This window comes from Pteropus medius, unplaced genomic scaffold, assembly GCF_902729225.1.
Source record: "Pteropus medius unplaced genomic scaffold, Ma_sr-lr_union100, whole genome shotgun sequence".
Taxonomy (NCBI): domain Eukaryota; kingdom Metazoa; phylum Chordata; class Mammalia; order Chiroptera; family Pteropodidae; genus Pteropus; species Pteropus medius.
In genome coordinates, this window is record NW_024344370.1 from 19,692,080 (window position 1) to 19,717,318 (window position 25,239).

The 25,239-nt window shown below is 36.1% G+C and overlaps 1 protein-coding gene across 3 annotated transcripts in view; it reads right to left on the minus strand.

Moving 5' to 3' along the window:
* APOOL (apolipoprotein O like) overlaps positions 1 to 25,239 on the minus strand; it is a 117,820-nt gene that overhangs the window by 75,598 nt on the left and 16,983 nt on the right. For 2 of the 3 annotated variants that reach the window (XM_039870221.1, XM_039870220.1), the window contains exons 2-5: positions 16,365 to 16,484; positions 13,433 to 13,487; positions 11,889 to 11,987; positions 7,280 to 7,371 (exon numbers count right to left, since the gene is read on the minus strand). In XM_039870221.1, coding sequence (XP_039726155.1) covers positions 7,280 to 7,371; positions 11,889 to 11,987; positions 13,433 to 13,487; positions 16,365 to 16,484 — 366 coding nt within the window. The remainder of the gene's footprint in view (positions 1 to 7,279; positions 7,372 to 11,888; positions 11,988 to 13,432; positions 13,488 to 16,364; positions 16,485 to 25,239) is intronic. The other variant, XM_039870222.1, reaches the window with a different exon arrangement.

Below are 25,239 nucleotides of genomic sequence, written 5' to 3' on the forward strand. Positions count from 1 at the left end.
AATTATTAGGAGAATATTTGGATTTGTAGGTAAGCTCACAAGAATATGACAAAACAACTATAATACAGATTTTCATGGGAAGTATTACTGAGTTCCAGATAGTTTCAAAACTGAGTTTGTATATGTGTCTGTATTTTTTTTAACTTTCAGAAGCCTCCATTATCTTATCTCAGTATCTATCAAATGGCTCTTTCCTTCCTACCATTTGCAATAACATGGATGGACCTAGAGGTTATGCTGATGAAATAAGTCAGACAGAGAAAGATAAATATCATATGATCTCACTTATATGTGGAATCTAAGAAACAAAAAGAACAAACTAATCAAAAACAGACACACAAATATTGATAACAATCTGGTGACAGCCAGAGGAGAAGGAGGTTGGGGGTCTGGGAGAAAGGTGTAAAGGGTTAATGAAGTAGAAATTAGTAGTTGATAGATGGCCATGGGGATGGGAAGTACGGCATAGGAAATGAAGTCAGCAGTAAATTAATGGCTAGGTAGAGAGCCACAGGAGAGAAAGAGCAATTAGGGAGATCGTTTCATAAACTATATAAATGTCTAACCAATGTACTGTATACTTGAGACTAAAAATAAAATAAAATAAAAAATAAAATAAAATCAATAAAATAAAAAAAATAAAATGGCTGTTTCTTGCATTATGTTAATCTGCTGATAGCTACTGCAGGTGTAATTTTCCATTAATTAAAAATTGAGGATGATCTTTGGAAACATGGCAGAGTGAGAGACGTCCCCAGGTCTCTCCTCTTGAAACAATAAGTTGAACATCTAAAACTCAACAAAAAACACCCAAACTACACACCAGCACATCTGAGCGTGAGATTTGTGCATAAGAGATACCACAGATCAGAACCCTGGGTGTCAGGTGTGGACTGGGAGCAATGAAGAAACTGCCTCTCGCAGCCACCAAAGCTACCTATAGGAGGAGGGGGAGGGAAGAAGGAGCGGAGAGTTCCCTGAACAGCCCTGCCATGGAAAGCTGTGAGCTACCCGCAGCCGGCCTGCAATAGGGCCCAGTTATCAGGGCAGAGGCAGAGAAGTGGGATGGCAGAAAAACAACAGCTGATTTTTACCAGCCATGGTTGTAATACCGAGGCTCAGCCACAGCCCCCAAACCCCAACCCAGAGGCACCCTCTCCCCATACCCTCTGAGACAGAACACCACGGAGCACCAGGGGAATCTGAGCGAACAATGCCAAAAATGTCACTAACACTGACAGGGACTGAGACTGAGAATAGAGAGAGTGATTGAATGTGTATAAGGAAAATAAAGGCATTATTAAGACTTTATATAAAGCAGAGATCCAAGAGACTTAGACGCCACCTACCGGAAACTGAAAGAAAAATGCTTTCTTTGTAACAGGTAAAAGGAGCTCTTTATATAATAAATCTTTTGGGGGGGGGGAACCAGAATATATTTCCATTAATGCCCAGGTGAAGAAATAGTCCATTAAACACCATGAACAACCAAGGTGACAAGGCATCTCAGAAAGAAAGAGAAAAATCTCCAGAAAATAAGCTTACAGAAATATGCAATTTAAATAACAAAGAATTCAGGATGGTACTTGTGAAAAAATTCAGTGAATTCCAAAACAAGTCATATCAACAATTTCAGGAATTGAAAAACATCTAGATGAGCAGAGCAAGGAGACTGAAACCCTCAAAAAGAACCAAATAGAACTCCTGGAGATGAAGAACACACTGTAAGAGTTGAAAAATAAAATAGCAAGCTTGGGAAATAGAGTCGACCAAATGGAGGAAAGGATTAGTGATATCGAAGACAGAAATCTAGAAATCAGAAAGAAGAAGAGAGAAACCAAAAACTGAAAAATAATGAAAGAGAAATACAAGAACAGGCTGATACCATCAGGAGAGGAAACATAAGAATAACGGGCATTATCAAAGGCGAGGAAAAGGAGAAGGGACTGGAAAGCATTTTCAAATAGAAGAGAATTTCCCAAATCTAAGAAATGAGCTGGAGCTTGGAATTCAAGAAGTCAACAGAACACCCAATATCTCAACCCAAAAAGGCCTTCTCCCAGACATATTGTATGAAAATTATCAAAAACCAACGACAAAGAATTCTCAGGGCACCCAGGAAGAAGAAATCGGTAACTTATAAAGGAAAATCCATTAGATTATCATCAGAATCCTAAGCGCAAACCTTACAAGCCAGAAAGGAATGGAATCAAATGTTTAAACTATTACGTGAAACGAACTAACAGCTTAGAATAATGTATCCAGCTAAGCTCTCCTTTAGATATGAAGGAGAAATTAAGACCTTTCTGAACTTACAAAAATTGAGAGAATTCTCCACTACGAGGCCTGCACTACAGGAAATACTGAAAGGGGTCAGCTCATCTAAAACAAAATGATACTTTTGCATCCCTGTTAAGATGCAAGAAGTGACTTTCAGGAAAAGAGAAGCAGAGAAGTGCAACCCTTACTAAGAGCAGGGCATTATAAGCTTAAATAATAATAAGAGAATCATTATAACAAGATAGTAATGAATGCTCAGCATACATAGAGACAAACTGAGATAACACTGAATGAAAAAGAGGATTCAAAGATCCAAATTTGCAAAGGGGAATGGAGATAAGGCAAGCTCAGAAGAAAATGGACACATATATATATATATATAAAGTATCCTTTACATATTCGTAATGGTAACCGCACACCAAAGATTCAGAACTAAAGTATATAACATAAACAAGCACCAGAGGGAAAAACCCACAAAAGAAAACCAAAAAAGAAACAGAAACACAAGGACAGGAAGCAATGGAAACGAGCTACCAGAAAGCAAAAGATAAAATGGCTGTAAGAAGACCTCATATTTCAATAATCACCCTAAATGTAAATGGACTGAACTCACCAATAAAAAGGCACAGAGTTGCAGAATGGATCAAAAAAATAAAACCCAAACATATGCTGTCTCCAGGAGACACAACTCAGCTCCAAAGACAAATATAGACTCAAAGTGAAAGGGTGGAAAATGATGTTTCAAGCAAATGGCATTCAGAGAAAAGTGGGAGTACCAGTACTACTATCAGACGAAACAGACTTCAAAATAAAAAAAGGTAAAGAAAGATACTGAGGGACATTTCATAATGATAAAGAGAATCTTGCACCAAGAAGACATAACGCTTATTAATATCTATACTCCGAATCAGGGAGCCCCGAAATATGTAAAGCAATTACTAACAGAACTAAAGGGAGAAACAAACCAAAACACTATCATAGTAGGGGACCTAAATAAGCCACTGTCGGATATGGACAGATCATCCAAACAGAAAATCAATAAGGAAATAACATCCTTAAATGCCACATTAGACCACTGGACATAATTGACATTTACAGAGCCTTCCATGCCAAGACAGCTGCTTATACATTCTTCTCTAGTGCACATGGAACATTCTCAAGGAATGATCACATACTGGAACACAGAAATAGGCTCAATAAATATAAGAGGGTTGAAATCATACCAATCATATTCTCTGATCAGTATGCTTTGAAACTAGAGATCAACTACAAAAAGAAATCAGGAAGAATCACAAATACATGGCGATTTAACAATATGCTACTGAAGAATAACTGGGTCAGAGAAGAAATAAAAAGAGAGATCAAGAGATACCTGAAAATGAATGATAATGATAGTACAACATATCAAAACTTTTAGGACATGGCAAAAGCGGTCATAAGAGGAAAAATTACATCATTACAGGCCTATTTCCAAAAACAGGAATGAGCCCAAATAAACAACTTAATGCTTCATCTTAAAAAATAAAAATAAAAAAATAAAAAAATAAAAAAAACAAAACTAGAATAGAAAAGAACAAATGAAGTCTAAGTTAGAAGGAAAGAAATAATCAAAATTAGAGTAGAAATAAATGAAATTGAAAACAAAAAAAAAACAATAGAAAAAAATAAATGCAACAAAGAGCTGGTTCTTTGAGAAGGTTAGCAAAACTGACAAACTCCTGGCTAGACTCAATAAAGAAAAAAGAGAAAAGACAAATAAACAAAAGCAGGGATGAAAGAGGGGAAATTACAACTGATATCACAGAAACACAAAGTATCATACAAGAACACTATGAAAAAGTATATAACACCAAATTTAATAGCCTAGAAGAAATGGACTAATACTTAAAAAAATACAACCATCCTAGACTGAATAAAGAACTGGAAAATCTAAATAGGCTGATCAGCAGTATGGAAATTGAAACAATCATCAAAAACATACCAAAAACTAAAAGTCCAGGACCAGATGGCTTCACCAGTGCATTCTACCAAACGTTCAAAGAAAATTTAATACCTATTCTCTTCAAACTCTTTCAAAAAATCTAAGAGGCAATACTTTCCAACTCATTTTATAAGGCCAATATTACTCTGATACCAAAAAAAGAAAACTACAGACCAATATCTCTCAAGTACACAGATGCAAAAATTCTAAATAAGATACTAGCAAATCGAATACGGCAAGATATTAAAAAGACTATAAAACATGATCAAGTGGGATTCATTCCAGGGGCACAGGGATGGTTCAATATATGTAAATCGATTCATGTGATACATCACATAAATAAATTAAAAAATAAGAATCATTAGATCATATCAATAGAGGCTGAAAAAGCCTTTGACAAGATACAGCATCTATTTATGATCAAAACACTTCACAAAATTGGTATAGAAGTACCTTAACATAATAAAGGCCATAGATGACAAACTCTCAGCCAACATTATACTTAATGGTGAAAAACTAAAAACCTTCCCTGTAAGATCAGGAAGGAGGCAAGGCTGTCCACTATTGCCACTGTTATTCAATATAACATTGGAGGTCCTAGCAAGTGCAATCAGACAATAGAAAGATATAAAAGGCATCCAAATAGGAAACGAAGAAGTCAAACTGTCACTATATTCGGATGACATAATACTAACTACGCCACAAGAACACTACTGGAAACAATAAGCAAATACAGTAAAGTCTCTGGATACAAAATCAACGTTCAAAAATCCATAGCGTTCCTATACTCTAATAATGAAGTGTCAGAAAAAGAAGTGGAAAAAAATAATTCCTTTTGCATTTGCAATAAAAAGAATAAAATACCTAGGAATAAATTTAATGAAATATAAGAAGGACTTATATAATGGAAACCAGAAGACCCTATTAAAAGAAATCGAAGAAGATACAAAGACATGGAAAGATATTCTGTGTTCTTGGATTGGAAGAATCAACATAGTTAAAATGACCATATTACCTAAAGCATTACACAGATTTAATGCAATCCCCATCAAAATCCCATTGGCAATTTTTAAAGAAACAGAACAAAAAATCATCAGATTTGTATGGAAGCACAAAAGACCCTGAATTGCCAAAGCCATCCTGAGAAAAAAGAACAAGGCTGGAGGTACCACTCTGGCTGCCTTCAAATTATACTACAAAGCGACAGTAATCAAAATGGCATGGTATTGGCAACAAAAGAGACACACAGACCAGTGGAATAGAATCAAGAGTCCAGAAGTAAACCCATAATTATATGGGCAAATAATTTTTGACAAAAAAGCCAAAAATGTACAGTGGAGAAAAAAAAGCTTCTTCAATAAATGGTGCTGGAAAAACTGGAAAGCCACCTGCAAAATGATACACTGTTGTCTATCACCACACACCAAAATTAAGTCAAAATAGATTAAGGACCTGAATATATGATCTGAAACAACAAAAAGCATAGAAGAAAACATAGGAACTAAACTAAAGCACCTTGGACTTAAAGAGGATTTTATGAATTTGACTTCAAAAGCAAGGGAAGTAAAAGCTAAAATAAATGAATGAGACTACCTCAAACTGAAAAGCTTCTGCTCAGCAAAAGAAATCGTCAACAAGATAAAGAGACAACCATCCAAATGGGAAAATATATTTGCAAGCAACATCTCCAATAAGGGCCTAGTATCTAAAATACATAAAGAACTCATACAATTCAATAATAACAAAAAAACAAATGATCTAATCAAAAAATGGGCAGAGGACCTGAAAAGACACTTTTCCCTAGAAGACATACAAATGGCTAACAAATATTTGAAAAGATGCTCAACATCACTAGCTATTAGGGAAATGCAAAGCAAAACCACAATGAGATACCATCTCACACTGGTTAGAATAGTTATAATCAACAGAACAAGTAATAACAAATGTTGGAGAGGATGTGGAGAAAAAGGAACCCTCATACACTGCTGGCGGGACTGCAAATTGGTACAGCCACTATGGAAAGCAATATGGAGTTTCCTCAAAAACAACTAAGAATTGATCGACCATATGATCCAGCAATCCCTCTACTGGGTCTTTACCCCAAAGACTTGAAAACCCATATCTGAAAAGATATTTGTACACCGATGTTCATAGCAGCACTATTCACAGTGGCAAGGACGTGGAAGCAACCAAACTGTCCTACGATAGATGATTGGCTAAAGAAACTGTAGCGCGTATACCCAATGGAATATTGCTCATTCATAAGAAGAGATGAAATACTGCCATTTGCGAAAACATGGATGGACCTCAAGATAATCATGCTAAGCGAAATCAGCCAGACTAAAAAAGTTGAAAATCACATGATATCATTTATATGTGGGATATAAACCTAAAAGCAACAAATGAACAGGACAAACAGAGACTCATGGACCTGGACTATAGACTAGTGGCTATCAGAGGGTAGGGGATGGGGGAGGAGGGTATAGGTAGACAGTTAAAGGGGTTAAATATAGGGGGGGAAGGGAGGGTAAAGTGGGTAAAGGGGATCAAATATATGGTAGCTGAAGGAAACTGGACTTTGGGTGGTAAACACATTATATAATATACAGATGTCAAATTATAATGTACACCTGAAAATTATATAATTGTATTAACCAATGTTACCCCAATAAACTTCATTAAAAAAATGGGAAAAAACTGAATTTTACATAGTTCTACAATACAGCGATATTTATACCTATAAATTCTAATTAAGTGTCTCTAATCTTAATCCTCAACGTGGCATTTATGTTGTTGAATTATATTTAAACAAATTCATCCTATTTTTGTGATGATCATATAGTTAAGAATGGCATTTAGCATGCTGAGATGCTAATGTGATTTTGCCCACGTATAAGTTGTTACTAACTATATTTCTCAGAAAATTAAATGTTGCAGGAGCTGTATAACATTTAAACATTATTACACTGAGAATTTAAACAAATAATGAAATTTAACTATTGTTTAAAAAGAACTTACCTTTGCAATGATTACTGACTGAACTGGGTAACAAACAGCTGCTCCTAAAGTGGCCAGTCCCAGTGGATAAGCAATTTTCTTAAGTCTAGAACCTATAAAATTCAAACAATTAAACTCTTAACAGATGCTACCAGAAACTTGATGCTTTTATAATTTTAATATTCTCTTTGTTCCCCTTTAAGCCTTCACCTTACGCTAAATTACTCTTCAGATAATAATACCAATCAAGATGGTAGCTAAAATGTCCTTAAGGGTCACAATACAATTAATACCCCTCACTTGTAACATCCAATTTAAGTATTCTCAATCTAATATGATAATTACCTATACTAAGGGGGTTGATGATTTCTTCTTTTTTAAAACTAGGCATTTTTTCATGTCCTAAACCATGTTAAACTGAAATGGACTTTCTTTATATATTCTTTTTTGATTAAGTGTTTAGGAAGATAAAAGATCCAACTGAGGTATCAGCTAAAAACTTAAAAGGTACTCACTCCTTCATGTCATTGATTTAGAATACTGAAATAATTTAATAATTTCAAGTAACGTGAGTTAATTCGCTTTTAAAAGTGTCTTAACTAAGCACGAAGGGTCATTTTCAAACTTTTTTTGACAACGAAATCCTTTTCAGAAAAATATTACAAATAGAATCTCACTAGGAATTTCATATAAAACCTATAAATCTGAAGCTACTCTGGTTAGCTTGTGGGAAGGAAGCCCAGTATTGAGCCCTGCGTGCATGGCTTTTCTCTTTTCCCCATACCCCCCTAAATGATTTAATGGAATCCTAGGTTGTGCAGAATAGTTTGAAACTCACCACTCTAAACCATAGCCTAGTTCCAACAGACCGTTGGTTCAAAACCATATGTATTTTAAAGGCTTGTCTGGGTACCTAGACTCTGTAAATATGATTTGGGCAAGTAGATGATGGAATTTCTAATTGGGATAAGTACTTTTATTCTCTGGAACAGCTCATATAATCCTTAAATATGAAACAGCCTATCTTATATATCAATAAAGATTAATGTGAAAAAACCTGGCAATGTTTGCAGGCAACTTTACAATTTAGGGAAGGTTAAAAAAAAGAGAGAGAGAGAAATTTCTCTGTCTGGTTTAATTTATTGGTGAAGAGACCTTCTACAGTCTCGTCTACAATAGACTGCACTTGTGTGAGGTGGTAGGTACGCTGCTTCAATCTCTAGTTTAGCTTTTCTTTAGATAGAGACTAGATTTTGTGGTACTGGTAAAGAGGGTATAGGTATATTAAAACATGCCCTAGGTTGCTCCTTTACTCTAGTCCTGATCACCATTACTTTAGTATCTATAGTTTGGCTCTTGACTGCACTGACATGAAATCTCTTAACATAGGTTTCCTTGACTCAGTGAAACTGCTGCTCCTAAACTGGGAAGGTGCCAGTTTTTCCTTGATGTATCATTTTAAATATTAAAAAGACTTATATTCACCCTCCCTTACTTGATATGAAAGATCAATTTACAGTAAATTATATTTCATTTGGGTTCAATAATCCTAATCTAATAACCAGGAAAGAGCTCTAGATACAGTCATGTTTACAATGTACTTTATACTATATTTACTATATACTATATTACTGAGTGATTTCCTTTCTCTGGACCTCTATCTGTAGCATAACAGGGTTAGAGTAAGCCAAAAGCTTTCAAACTTTTCTGACTATGATTCATATTAAAGAACAAAATTTACATTGAGCTATGACCTATCACACACACTCACCCTCCCTCCCTCCTACTGTCCCTCTCCCCATTGAAATGTTTCATGATATTTATCCATACTGAATACAAAACAGTATATTTGCTATTCTCTATTTTATTTTTAATAAAATGCTTCCTGAGATCTAGTATGTTTATTTCACTATCTACTAATAGGTTAAGATCCTCAGTTTGAAAAACACTGGGCGATATTATTCTAGCTCTGACATTTGGAGATACTGGGAATGACCTAAAGAACATTTTCTCTTACAAGAGGATTATGAGTTTCTCACTGAGAATTAAGTAATATGTTTTGGCCAATTTCCTTCAAAATTCTTTGAAGTCTTATTGTTACATATGGTAATCTTAGTTTTCAATTTTTTTCCTAATAAAAAATTTATAATGTATAAGTTGTTCATGGTGTTAGAAAAAAAAATGGGATATAAGGAGCCATTAATGTTAGCTATAGGAAGTATAAGGTCTATTGGGATGAGATATATAGCTAGACTTAGAATATTGGAATGTTCGTATAATTTACAGAGGTTTTGTATCTAATTAGGTGTACTAGAGTTGAAGTTACTTTAAGGACTGGGCAAACCAATCATAAAGTTATCTGATATCAGATTCCAGACTGGTTCAGAGCTGTGACATCCAACCACATGCAACTTAGTTTGGGAACAATGACTAGCAACTGAGTTGTGGAATGTAACCAAAATGGCTACTTATAAGAAAACTGTATCAGCTTAGTAAGGGCTTGGCTGAGGAGGGGAGACAATAATGCCTGCTGAAATAATAACTGAATAATTGCAGGTAAAGTGAGATAATTCCTTTCTAAAAGTGTCTTAACTAAGCATCAAAGGTTTCCATAACCAGGGGTGGAAGATGGGCAAATATACAATTCATTACATGCTTATAAAAGAGAGTTATTTAATGGTGTGCAGAAAGAGTTAACACAGTATGCCCGAGACTGCCATTGGTAGAAAGGCCTGCTTGCAAAGCTGGCCCTTAGCTATTTGAGAACTTGACTGGTAAGCAGTTCCCTACACTAATAGAAAACATTCCCTGATTGATTAGAGTGGTGCTCTGATTGATAAGAGTGGTGCTCTGTGCCTAAACTGTTTGTGCAAGTAATGTGGTTTATGCTGAACAATTACTTTACTTCTGGAAGTATGAAAATTTGGTAGATGCTATACAAACAGTGCTTATGTGAACAGTCCCCAGAAATAACCTTGGTAACTTGAGTCTCAAATGGGCTTCCGTGGTTGATATCTCATCCATATTGTCGCAAGTCATTAGTAGAAGACTTAAGTGCATCTTATATGACTCCACTGGGAGAGGACTCTTGGAAGCTTGTGCCTGGTTTCCTCTAAGCTTTGCCTCTTGTGCCTTTTCCCTTTGCTGATTTTACTTTGCATCCTTTCACTGTAATAAACTTTAGCCATGAATATGACTATAGGCCGAGTTCCTGAGTCTTCCTAGTTAACTGTCAAACCTGGAGGTGGTCTTGAGGACCCTCTACACAAGTGGTATAGTGGGAAGGAAGGACAAAGTTGGTAGAGATACAGAGTGAAAAGAGGGAGAAAAGAAGTCAATATATCAAGTCTCATGTGCTAAATGAGAGTAGTGAGTGAGTTGTCTTTTTTCTAAACTCCATTCTGAGTTGGCTGATGTCAGTTCCAGCGATTTTGTTCAGGATGAGACCAAGAGGAAATACAGATTTTTCTGAGATGTCAGTATCTGTGTCTCGAATCCTTAATATAGCCCCTAGAATATGGGTTGTCATGATTAAGCGGGGAAAAGTAGTTTGAGTGGTTAGTACATATTCTTACGTTAATGTAAAATTCTCAAGATCTTTTTTTGATAGCTAGAAACTCTTAAGATCCTTAGAAAACAGTTATCTAGAAAATGAGAAACAAAATGATAAATTCCAATTTTAATAGGACCAGCTATATATTTTTAAAATTTTATTCTTAAATGATCATATAGGAAATTCAACTATTTTGGTATACAGCTCTATCAATTTTAATATATGTATAGAATCATGTAACCACCACTACAATCAGAATATGGAACAGTTCTATTGTTCCTAGAAACATCTCATGTTATCCCTTTGTAGTCACATCTTCCTATTCCTAACTCTTGGGAACCACTGACCTGTTCTTTGTCACAATAGTTTTGTCTTTTTGAGAAAGTCATATAAGCGAAATCATACAATATGTAACTTTTAAAGACTGGTTTCTTTAACACAGATTCATCAAGATCATTGCGTATGTCAATGGTTCATTTCTTTTATTGCTGAGTAGTAGTCCTTTGCACAGATGTGCCACAATTTAGTTTATCGTTAAAGACATTAAGGTCATTTCCAGCTTTTGGCTATTATGAATAGAGTTGCTATTAACATTTGTGTATAGGTTTTTCATTTCTCCAGGGTAAATACCCAGAAGTAAGATTACTGGGTCTCATGGTAAGTGTATTTTTAACTTTACAACAAACTGTTGTCAAACTATTTTCCATAATGTCTACCATTTTGTATCCCCACCAGCAGTGTGTGAAAGTTTCAGTTTCTCTACATTCTCGACTACACTTGATATATTTACTCTTTTTAATTTTAGACATTTTAATAGTTGTGTAATGGTATCTCACTGTGGTTTTCATTTGTGTTTCCAATAATTAATGATGTTGAACATCTTTTGGAATAACTATATTTTTGAAAACACGAAAATTTTTAAATAAAAGTAAGCATGCTGTACTATAGAATCTAAATATTTTACTGTAGCCTATCCTAATAATATTCAATAAAGGATATAAGGATTTCCCGTGACAGTAAAATTCATTAATTAATACAATGGAATTAAAAGAGAGAATTTATCTTTTTAAACCCTACCTTTTCTTGCTGAAACCAAGCCTGCCAATCCTGAAACTGTAATCACTCCAATTTTCGGAAGAAAATCTCGTGGTGGATTCTTCAGATAAACATATGCATCTCAAGAAACCAGTTAAAAATTAATATAAATGACTTACTACAACTGGACATTCTATATAGTTACGATGCAAAAAAGTTAGAGATTTGTTAAGATAATAGCAGATGATTTAAACACTGTTCAAAATGATGGCTTGAGCAGCAACTTAAAAAGCTAGTTAAAATAGTTACTTGGTTATAAAATAAAATCTTCCTTCCATAGCTGATTTCTTGATATTTGTTTTCTTAATCATACAGGAAGTTATTACTTTTCAATGAAATATGATGCTAGAGTGCACACTTTAATATGGATTACTATAAGGTAAATTCTTGATTATGTATGCATTATATCCCTATAATGGAAATGCTTCTGGACTTAACTGCTCAAACATTGGTAGGATCTGGTAAGAACTGAAGTAGACAGTTTTTTAAGGAACTCTAAATAATAGTTTAGTGATACATACAGCCACTAGACCCTGCTTGTAACCTCAGAGCAGCCGTTGGTCTTGGTTAAAACCAATGATCAGGATGAGAAGTGAGCCTAGACAAAAAGTAGATGGAGAGTGGGCAGAGTCCAGATTTCTTGTTTTTTTGTTTTTGTTTTTTAAATATATTTAAATTGTTTCTGGTTCCATGCAGTCCAAAAACACACTCCTTTATCATAGTTAATTATTTAATGGCAATCACTTATATAATATCCCTAAAGATTGATGACAACATATCCTTAAAGATTGATGAAGAATATCATTTGGATTAATTCTTACGTACATTAAATAATGATAATACATATACAGATCATCAACATCATGGAGACATTTAAAATTTTACCTGATCCTTGTGTCCTCTATACACATTTATTTTGACTACTGGCTTAGGCCAAAAATATTAGGAAGTTATATCTGCTGCTAAACATCATTACCAAACTAAAGACTTAAATACAATTGCTTTCCAACATTAGCTTAAATATTCTAGGGTAGCTGACTGGTATAGTGTTTCCCAGCAATCAATAGCAAAAAACTGTATATTTTAACAGTAAGTAAAACTTATTTAATCTAATTGAGAACAATGGAGACATTTCTAATTTATGCTTTATGAGTATATAATATAAAACAGATCTCGGTTTGATCCAGGTGCTGTCACTTACTAAGTGACCTTGGTAACCTACTTAATCTTTCTAAACGCCGGTTTCTTCATCTGTAAAATGAGAATAATTATAATACCAATAGTAACAAAAATTGCTATAAAATTAAATTATTTAAAATGCTTATCATAGTGCCTTAGCATAAAATAGCTAAGTAAATAATAGATACTATTGCTTTGTTATTATCATAAGTTGCTATATAGAATATCTTCTCATTTAATAAAACAGGATAATAGATAACATACCATGTTTATTTTTCTCACATTTAAACCTTCCAAGTAAAAAAGACAATACAACATTCCTAATAATGAGTGGTTTACTCACCTACCTTTTCCAAATTGTACTGTATCCATTATCCCATTTTTCACAAAGATATAAACACCCTAAGCAAAAAGGAGCAAAAAAGGACATCTGCATTGTTGAAGATGTTGATAATTAGATTAATCATCTACATCTCTGAGATTATATTAAAACGTTGACTTAGCATTGCACCCAAATCTAAATCTAGCTTTCCTATTTATTCACTATGAGGATACTTGTTGAACTTAGCTTCTTTTCATTTCTTGCTTTTTATTCTATTTAACACAGATAATACTTGTTTACTATTTTCCTCATATAAATGGGTAAAGTAATGCTTATAAAATAGTCAGAGTAGCTCAGATAAAAGTTATTGCAGGAATACAAAAATTTATCATCTTGTTTTACAATGGCCTAGAAAATCAATGGAATTTAAATAAAGCATGAAGAGAGGTATATTTCAGCTTAGAATAAGTAACATCTTATCAATAAAGATGCAGCAGCAACAACAAAATGATTTGTGGAGAAAACAATAACAAGAAGCCTAAAGAAAAGTTCTTCATCTTCTCCCTTTTTTAAAAAAAATGTGCATTAAAATGAGAAAATAATTTTAAAGAGACATTTATCTCAGGATAGAAATCATCTTACACAGGCTAATGTTCATCTTGTTTTTAAATAGGAACATAAATTCCCTACAAATCAAGATTAAATGAACCCATTGGAGGGATTAAAGCTTTAAACCAATTTTTTCCTTTTATCTGTTTCTAACTAATTTATTTTAATCCAAGAAGTATCATTACACATATTTATTGAGTGATAGGTTCTATCTCAATTACACCAGAAGAAAAATGAAGGCATGAAATAATTTACCCATAGTAATTGCCCACAGACATGTTGTACTCTATTGAAGGAACCAGAAAACACAATCCAAATATATGGTCTGCTTCTCTGAACTAGCTGCTAGCAAATCATGGGATAAAAACATCAAAAGAGGTTTTCAAAACAAAGAAAATAAAAAATGAGTATATTAGAAAGGAAAGAAATAAGTTATTGCTATTGAGATCCTGGTATTAGTAACTTTGTCTCAGATATGTTCATGGTGATCAGACATGTAGAGGTTCATCCTGTTCATCATGGTTTCAAGCTGTACAAACCAGCATAGCGACTGAGCTACTTCTCTTTAGGGACTGTCTCTTGAGAAAATTTTACCTTCATAAAATACCTATTGACCAGTTGATTGGGAATAATGTAACTGTTGAGGAAGAAAACCAGTCACTTCTTTAGGGAAATTCTCCTTAGCTGTGTTCAGAAATTTACTTTTACTGGAGGTCACTGCTACCTAAATTTCACATCATTAAGAAGTAGGAGTAGAAATTGAATCTACCCTACATGATTCTAAGTTTAATGCAGAATGTTGAGTCAGAAGTGATTTTTAAAGAATATATTATGTTTTTAGAGGAAAATTAGAGAGGAAACATTGTTTACATTGAAGATAAAATGCATCTGAAAGTGTCCTTCTTCAACCTATTCATTTCATCATATTAACAGAACATAAAGTTCTTTCCGTCTTAAATTGGGTGACAGTAACAAGAGCAATTTAAGGATCTCTTGGAAACAACTTACCTCATTGAAAACAACTTTGAGAACACTAGGAAAATTATGTCTCAGGAGACATAAGTGTGAATCATCCAGCTGTTGGCATATAGCCTTAGGGATAGATTCAGATCCTAATTAGTTAAAATATTTTCCTGAGATCGAACTATTAAGAGTGTGTAGTACAACTAGTACAATTAGAACTATTTGACAGGCGAAATTTTAAAAAACAACACCGTATATTCATTAGATGTTTGATATATCTGGAATGACCAAAGTTCACAGATGTGGCAGTTCATAATATCATTAGAATTTTTTTTTAAAGAATGAATTAGAAAAAAAAAAGCACAAAGGTTCAAAACTGGATAGGCTAGACTTGAAGAAACTCTGTGTAGTTATTAGGTCAGAATGATGAAAACAATGGTACCAGCATTACCATTATTACATTGACATTGGAGATGTTGATGGCAACACACCTTTGTTGATGTGATGATAATGAAACATCAGTATTATTATCAGCTTGTTCTACCCCTCTGCTTCTGGATAATGGTGACTGAAGGCTAAGTATTAGAACAAGGTGAATGCTATGTTGCCCAGTAGCTGACTATGGTCAAAATGGTCTATGAGGTAAACAAAAAAAAAAGTGAACATTTTGCTTGGTCAAATAAGGAACAATTCATAATTCTAGACCTTCATATAAAAGGCCAAACAATGTTTTGTAACATGCTAAGTAACATAAATGCTTGCTAAACTACTTTAATCTATGCAATATGAGTGTAGTAGATTAAACATGTCCACAAATTTTTTGCAGCTACTCGTATTGTGAAGTGGCATCTATTTTCCCTCCTTCTAAAACTGAGTTGGCCTTCGTGACTTGGTTTAACAAAAGAAGTTACTTTCTTGGACACCTGAAGATAGGTAAGAAGCTTGGCAAGTTCTGCCTAGGGCCTCTTGTAACATTTTCTATAGGAGCCCTGAACTGCCCATGTAAGTTACTTAGCCACCTTCCCTGAGAGGACATGTGGAGGTACTTCGGTCAACATTCCCAGGTGAGCTCAGCCTTCTAGCATCTGTGACATGTGGCCAGGGATGAAAATGAAGCTATCTTGGACTTTCTAGATTAGCCCATTCACCTGATAAATACCACTGAGTGACCTCTGTCAACAACACCACATGTAACAGAAGAATCACCTGTGTGAACTCTGATTAAATTCCTGATTCACAAAAATCATGACATATAATAAAATGGTTACTGTTTAAACCACTAAGTTTGAGGGTAGTTTGTTACATGCCAATGGGTAACTGGCACAATTGGAATGTAATACAAACCAGAAACCTCTAATACCAAACAATTATTAGAATTGACTTACCTTGCACCAGCCAATATAACGACCAGTTGTAGTACGGATGGAGGCAAAGCCCATTTGTAAATTACCTGGCTGCTCTTCAATGTATTTAGACTGGAGAGGTGGTGCAGTATACATAGGGAGCTAGAGGCAAAAACAAACAAAAAATAAACAACAAAAACAAAAAACAACTTCAAATAAAAAAAAAAATAGCTGAAATTACTTTTCCTGCAGTATGGCAGAAATAAGAATCCTCATCAATTCTCCTGTAAAAAACAACTAAAAATACTAATTTTTTTAAAAAAAATCATCTTAAATACAGGAATGATCTGGTAAGCTGTTTATAAAGACTATTTGGAAGCCAGAAACTGAGCCCCTACACAAAAAGTAAAAGGTCAATACTGAGATGGATAAGAAAAGCAGAGACATGGTCTCATCAAAGCAAACAAACAAACGACAACAACAAAAACGAAAAACCTCCCCCTCCAGGTATAGAGATCTGAACTTGGGAGGGATCTCAAAATACAGAACTTTTCCTTGAGGAACGAGGGGTTTGTGCTCCACATCAGGTACCTCGACCCTTAGATTCTGCACAGGAGAGATGAATCCCCAAAATTCTTGGCTATGAAAACCAATGGGGATTATGTCCCAGAAAACCATGTAACTGTAGAGAACAGAAAATCCACTCATAACAGGCCTGTACGGACTCACCCAGGAACCCAGTGCAAAAATACCATTTTGAAAATTGCCTAGATCATATGGGAAAGAAACTCACTTACTAAACTTAAAGTGTATACTGGAGAGACAAGAAACTGTTGGATCTCTCTCCAAGGAAGGAGACACTGGTAGGCACCATTTTTGTGATCTCATGCTACCATGCTAATGCCAGTGCCATTTTGGAACTCTCCTTCTAATCTGCTTGTGCTGGTAGGAGTGCCCCGCTGAGAGCCCCACTAACTCCCACATTCCAGCAGCTGTGTGTTACAGCCAGGGCAGGTGAGTGGCCTGGCAACTCTCATACCACAACCACAGCTGCAGCCCTGCCACAATAGGCAGGTAAGTGGAGTCACACAGGGATTGACCCTTGAATGACTAGCTCTGGTGGCCAGGGGGATAATGCTTCTGGGCCCCATGTGATATCTTGTACGCAAGGCTGCTCCTTCAACACTAGGAAATATAGTTGATATCCCTAATAAATAGAACAAACACAAAGAGTCAGCCAAAATAAGGATACACAAGATAGGTGCCAAACCAAAGACCGAGACAAAATATCAGAAAAAGACATTAATGGAATGGAGATAAGCAATCTACCTAACAGAGAGCTCAAAATAATGGTCATAAAAATGTTCACTGAATGTGGGAGAATGGAAAAACAAAGATCTTTGACAGAGATAGAAAATATAAGAAAGTTCCAAGCAGAAGTTACAGAGCTGAAATTACAATAAATAAACTGAAAAAATACACAGGAAGGATTCTACAGCACACTGGATGAAGCAACAAAACAAATCAGCAAGTTGGAAGACAAAGCAGTGAAACTCACCCAGAAAGAACAGGTGAAAGATGAAAGAATTTAAAAACATGAAGCTATCTTAAACAACCCTTGGGGCAACATCAAGTAGAATAACATTTGCATTACAGGGGTCCCAGAAGGAGAAGAGAGCAAGAAAGACAGAGAGGAGTTATTAGAAGAAATAATGGCTGAAAACTTTCCTAATCTGGGGAATGAAACAAATGTCTGGGTCCAGGAAACCAGAAGATTTCCAAAGATGAACCCATAGAGATCCACACTAAGACACATTATAATTAAAACGACAAATATTAAAGACAAAGAATGTTAAAAGCAGCAAGAGACAAATAAATTGCTATATAAAAGGAAAACCCCTTAAGGGTATCAGCGGATTTTTCAGTAGAAACTTTGCAGGCCAAAAGAGAATGGCATGGCATACAGAAAGTGCTGAAAGGAAAAACTCCAACCTAAGAATACTATACTCAGCAAGGTTATCATTCAGAATTGAAGTAGAGATTCAGAGTTTTCAAGATAAGCAAAAGCCTAAAATGTTCATCACCATTAAAAGAGGCTTACAAGAAATGTTAAAGGGACTTCTTTAAACTGAAGAGAAATGTCATTAATAACAAGAAAAAGCATTTGACAAAATAAAATATCCATTTCTGACAAAAACTCCCAACAAAGTGAGTATAGAGGGAATGTTTATCAACATAATAAAGGCCACACATGACAAATCAACAACTAACATCATACTCAACAGTGAAAAGCTGAACTCTTTTTCTCAAAGATCAGGAATACGACAAGGATGCCCACTATTGCCACTTTACTCAACATAGTATTGGAAGTCCTAACCAGACAAAGTAGGCAAGAAAAATAAATAAAGGCCATCCAAATAAATGTAAAACTCTCACTATTGGCAGATGACATGATATCATATACTAAAAACTCCAAAGACTTCACAGAAATCTGTTAGAAATAATAAATTCAATAAAGTTGTAGGAAACAAAATCAATATACCAGAATTTGTGCTATTTCTCTACACTAATAACAAACTATCAGAATGAGAAATTAATAAAATGATCGTATTTATAACTGCATCATAAATATACATAGGAATAAATTTAACCAAATATGTCACTGAAAACTTAGACACTGATAAAAAAAAAAACGAAGAGAACACAAATAAATGAAGAGACATTTTATGCCCATGAACTGGAGGAATTAATATTGTTAAAATGTCCATACTACCCAAGCAATCTATATATACAATGCAATCCTTATCAAAACCCCACTGGCTTTTTATCCTTTGTTTTGTTTACGTGGTGGAACATATTGATCGATTTACATACGTTGAACCATCTCAGCACCTCTGGAATGGACCCCACTTGATCTTTTTAATATACTGTTGTATTCGATTTGCTAGCAGAGGATCTAAACAGACACTCCTCCCAAGAAGACATACAAATGGCCAACAGATATATGAAAAGATGCTCAACTTTACTAGCTATTAGGGAAATGAAATCAAAACCACAATGAGATACCACCTCACATCTGTTAGAATGGCTATCATCAACTGGACAAGTAATAACAAGAGCTGGAGAGGTTGTGGGGGAAAAAGGTACCCTCATACATCCTCATACATCATTAGTGGGGATGTAAATTGGTATAGCCACTAGAGAAAACAGTATAAAGGTTATTCGAAAAATTAAGAATAGAATTACCATGTGACAAAGTAATCTCTCTTCTGGGTATCTACTCCCAAAATTTGAAAACATTTATTTGTAAAGATACATGTACCCCAATGTTCACTGCAGCATTATTCACAGTGGCCCTTTGATAGATGATCGGATAAAGAAGATGTACCCATATACAAAGGAATATTACTCAGCCAAAAGAAAAGATGAAGTACTGCCATTTGCAACAACATGGATGGATCTTGGGATTATCATGCTAAGTGAAATAAGTCAGACGGAAAGGGTTGAGAACCAATGATTTCATTCATATGTGGGATATAAAACTAAAAGCAGCAATAGAACAAGACAGCAAACAAAAACTCATAGACACAGACTACAGTTTAGTGGTTACCAGAGGGAAAGGTGGGAGGCGGGAAATAGGTAAAGGTAAAAGGGGTCAAATATATGGTGACAGAAGATTTGACTTTGGGTGGTGAACACACAATGCAATAGGCAGATGATGTGTTATTGAATTGTACACTTGAAAACCTATATTAATTTTATTAACCAATGTCACCGCAATAAATTAAAAAAAAAAGAAAAGAAATAAAAGCTTGCAATTTTCGACAACATGGATAGATCTTGACACTATTATGCTAAGTGAAATACGTCAAGTGGAGAAAGACAAATATTGTATGATTTCACTCATGTTGAATCTAAAACAGACAAATGAACAAACAAAACAATGACAACAAAAAACTCATAGATACAGACAACAGAATGGTGATTACCAGAGAAAAAGGGATTGGGGGGGGCAAAATGGGTAAAGGGGGTCAAGTGTATGGTGAAAGACAGTAACTATACTTTTGCTGCTGGTCATTTTGTAGTGTATGCAGATCTCAAATTATAATATTGTACATCAGAAACTTATGTGATGTTATATACTAATTTACCTGAATAAAACAGATGTATGGTGACAGAAGGAAATTTAACTTTCGGTGGTGAACACACAATGCAATATACATATGATGTATTATTGAACTGTATACTTGAAACCTATATAATTTTATTAAGTAATGTCATCTCAATAAATTTAATAAAAAATAAAGGATCTGCCCCTTACTAACAGTAATAACAAATAAATGGCAAAACAAAAAAAAAGTGGTAAATATGTGGGTAAATCTAAACCAATGAATATATTAAATAATGTTTTGTGTGTGTTTTTAAAATAGAACTCAATCCGGAGAGAGGGGGGGAGATGGCGGACTAGGTAAAATCAGGGTTCGACTCCTCCCAAGTCTGCATGGAAATTATAACCTAATTATAAAATAATCAGCATTGAGAATCACCTGAAGTCCAGCTGATAATAACATCTACACTGAAAATATAAAGGAGCCACATCTAAACCGAAGCCAGTAGGAGGGGCAAAATCACAAATCCAGCTGGATCGACACCTGCGGGTGGTGGAGGATCACTGGGAAGGAGAGTGAGGCTGCAGAGGCTCTCCTGAAGAAGTGGGGGGTCCTTGTCTCATCTAGGGGCTCCCCAGCCCAGGGAAAAGGAAATTCCAATAACTGACTGTAGAAACCAGAGGGGATTCTGGCTGTCTGGGTGAGACGGAAGGAGACTGAATCCCTAGACGTCCCTTTGAGGAACCTACGCACAGGCTTTCTGACCTGCGGACATACCCAGGACACTGGCGGTAGGTCAGAGGCTTGCATGGGATTCATTCTGAGAATGTCTGCATTACCTGGTGCCAGAATGAGAGCTAGAAGGGCAGCCACCATTGTGCCTTGGTCTGGCCCCTCTACTGGGAAATCTACAGACCCCTCCCACAGAGCCATTAGGAAGCCCTGGTCAGAGGGAATCGGCCTGCCCAAAACAACCTGCAGATTGCCTAGAGCCTTTGTTACTAGATAGCTGACAAACCCTGTTCTGATTCAGGGCCAAGCATTCCCAGCAAGTGGCCAGCTCTGTGAGCTGCATTTCTGAGACAGAGTCAGGCAGCTCACTGTTGCCAACACGAACTTGGGTGGATATCGGGGACCTGTGGACCAGTCCCAGACAGCAGCTGGATCTTCTGCGGGAATGAACAGTTACAAAAGTTGCAGCAAGACTGAGGCTGTATTGATCTGATTGTCAAAATCTCTCTGATACCCTGCCCCACTCTACCCACAAATTGCCCCAGGAGGCCCATTGTCAGTGAACTGCCACAGCTCACCCCCTCCTCTGAACTCCTAATCCACACAGGCAAAAAGCTTTGGCTAGCACAGGGCGGACACTGCAAGGAAATCAGCTTCAGGCAGACCTTTGCTGCCTGCAAGAGTTGAAATACTGTGTCCGGGGAGAGCAGGGGTCTGTGGGACCACTCCAGATGGCAGCTGGTTGCACTGTGATCTGTGACTACAGCAGGAACGCCCAGGCACAGAAGTTGCAGCAAAACTGAGGCTATGTTGGCTGGATGGACCTTGTCTCCCTGAGATCCCGCTTCACCCAAGCCACAAAGTGCCTGCAGCCCATTGACAAGCAGCCTCTTGTGCCCTGCTTAGTTGGCTCTGGGGTTCTGCAGTCAGTGAAGGCAATAGACCTTAACTAAGGCAGTAGTGAATTTTGAGGACAACAGTTGTAGATAGACCACTGCTGCCTATACGAGTTACAGTATCTCTTGAGGGGACTGTAGGGGTCTGTATTGGCTTGAAGGGCCTTGACTCCCTGAGCTCCTGTCCCATCCAATACACAAAGTGCCCACTGAACTTTGATAGGCAGCTGCCCCTGCCCTGGGGTTGCGCATTGAGGCCCAGGGTGGGCAGCAGCTGACCTTGCTACGAGTGGAAACTTGTACAGCGAGCCACAGAGACAACGTTGGCACGTAAACTGACATTGCAGTGGCAGGGGGAAATTTACTCAATAGACCCAGAAGACCCCCGGGGTCCCTGCGCCACTCAACACGCATATCACCCAGAGGCTCTTCCAGTTTCAGAGACTTACAGTAAACTGACAGGCAGTGGTCCCTCTGCTAAACTGCCATAGGTCAGAGACAGGGGATAACTGACCACTGCCTACAGCATTGTCTTGTTAACTTACCTATAGATCCAGCATAGGCAACAACTATCTGCGGATTGCTTTGTAGTTCTCATCAGGTAGCCCTGAGCAATCAAAAGCAGTAGCTAACCTTGGCCTATGGGGGATGCTCTCCCAAAGGGCCACAAAAGCAACGCATCTGGAGGCTGGCACCAAACCACAACGGAGCAACTCCTGACTAGTCCCATTAGTGATACATACAAAGGGTGGTTGCAACAAGTACATAAGCCTGCTAGGGCAAATCACATTCAGTAGGATCAATCCCCACACAAAAACTCTTACCCTGTGGGTGCAGCCAATTCCCACAATTAGTCAGCCTGAGCATTAATCCCATCCACTGATCTACTAACAACAATAAAGGCTTGACGACAACAGAAGATCACACACAACCCACAAAAAGATCACGTCCAGAGCCTCCAATATAAGCAATCAGGGAGAGTGCGCCACTGGGCCACTCAGGACACCTTTCTTCTTAAGCCATCTGGCCAAGGCTGAGAGACAAAACAAATATTCCTGACACACAGAAACAGACACAGAGAGGCTAATAAAATGAGAAAACAAAGAAACATGCCACAAATGAAACAAGAGAAAACTCCAGAAAATAAGCTAAATGAAATGGAGGCAAGCAACCTACCAGAGACAGAGTTCAAAATAATGGTTATAAGGATACTCAACGAACTTATGGGGAGATCAGATGAGCATAATGAGAACCTCAACAGAGAGATAGCAAGCATAAAAAAGGATGTAGAAATCATAAAAAAAGAAGTAGAGAGAAATGAGGAATACAATACCTGAAATCAAGAATACACTAGAAGGATTCAAAAAGAGATTGGATGAAGCAGAAGATCGAATCAGCAAATTGGAAGATAAGGTAACAGAATATACCAAATTGGAACAATAAAAAGAAAAAAAAGATTTAAAAAACAATAAGGAGAGTTGAAGAGACCTCTGGGACAACATGAAGCTTAAAAATATCTGGATCATAGCAGTACCTGAAGAGGAAGAGAGAGAGCAAGGGATTGAGAATCTATTTGAAGAAATAATGACAGAAAACTTCCCTGACCTGGCAAGAGTTAGACATGCAAGTTCAAGAAGCACAAAGAGTCCCAAAGAAGAGGGATTCAAACACACCTACACCAAGACACACCATAATTAAAATGCCAAAGGTCAAAGATGAAGAGAGAATCTTAAAAGTAGCAAAGAAAAAGAAAGCTAGTTACTTACAAGGGTACCCCCACAAGAATGTCTACTGACTTTTCAATGGAAACTTTGCAGGCCAGAAGGGAATAGCAAGAAATATTGAAAGTTATGAAAAAAAAGAATCTACAACCACAAATACTCTACCCAGCAAGGCTTTCTATTAAAACGGAAGGTGAGATAAAGAGCTTCCTAAACAGGAAAATGGTTAAGGAATTCATCACCAACAAGCCAGAATTACAAGCAATGTTAAAGGGTCTTCTGTAAAAAGAGAAGGGGTATAAAAGAAAATAGCAATAACAAATATGAATAATAAAATGGCAGTAATAATGTACCTATCAGTAATCACTTTAAATGTAAACGGATTAAATGTTCCAATCAAAAGACATAGGGTAATGGAATGGATAAGAAAACAAGACCCATGCATATGCTGCCTACAAGAGACCCACTTAAGATCAAATGACACTCACAGATTGAAGGTAAAGGGATGAAAAAAGATATTTCATATAAGCAGAAATGAAAAAAAAAAAAAGCCAGGGTAGCAATACTAACATCAGATAAAATAGACTTTAAAGCAAAGTCTATAATGAGACAAAAAGGGCATTACATAATGATAGAGACCAATAAATCAAGAGAACATAAGCCTAGTAAACATATATGCAACCAACATAAGAGCACCTACATACATAAAGCAATTATTGACTGAGGTAAAAGGAGAGATCAATAGTAATACACTCATTGTAGGAGACTTTAACACCCCATTGACACCAATGGACATATTTTCCAGGCAAAGAATCAACAATGAAACAATGGGCCTAGAAGACACACTAGAACACATGGATTTAATAGATATTTGTAGAGCATTTTACCCCAAAGCTGCAAAATATACATTTTTCTCAAGTGCACATGGATCATTTTCAAGGATAGACTACATGTTAGTACACAAATCAAGTCTCAATAAATTTAAGACTGAAATCATATCAACCGTCTTCTCTGATCACAATGGTATGAAACTAGATATCAAAAACAAGAAAAAAAACTGGAAAATACACAAGCGCAAGGAGGCTAAATAACATGCTACCAAACAATGAATGGGTTATTAATGAGATCAAGGAAGAAATCAAAAGATACCTAGAGACAAATGAAAATGAAAACACAATGACTCAAAATCTATACGACATAGAGAAAGTAGTCCTAAGAGGGAAATCCATTTATACAGGCCTACCTCAAGAAACAAGAAAAAGCTCAAATAAACTATCCAACCTTACAATTAAAAGAACGAGATAAAGAACAACAAACAATGCTCAAAGTGAATAGAAAGAAAGAAATAATAAAGATCAGAGCGGAAACAAATGAAATAGAGTCTAGAAAAACAATACAAAAGATTAATGAAACCAAGAGCCGGTTCTTTGAAAGGATAAACAAAATTGACAGACCCTTA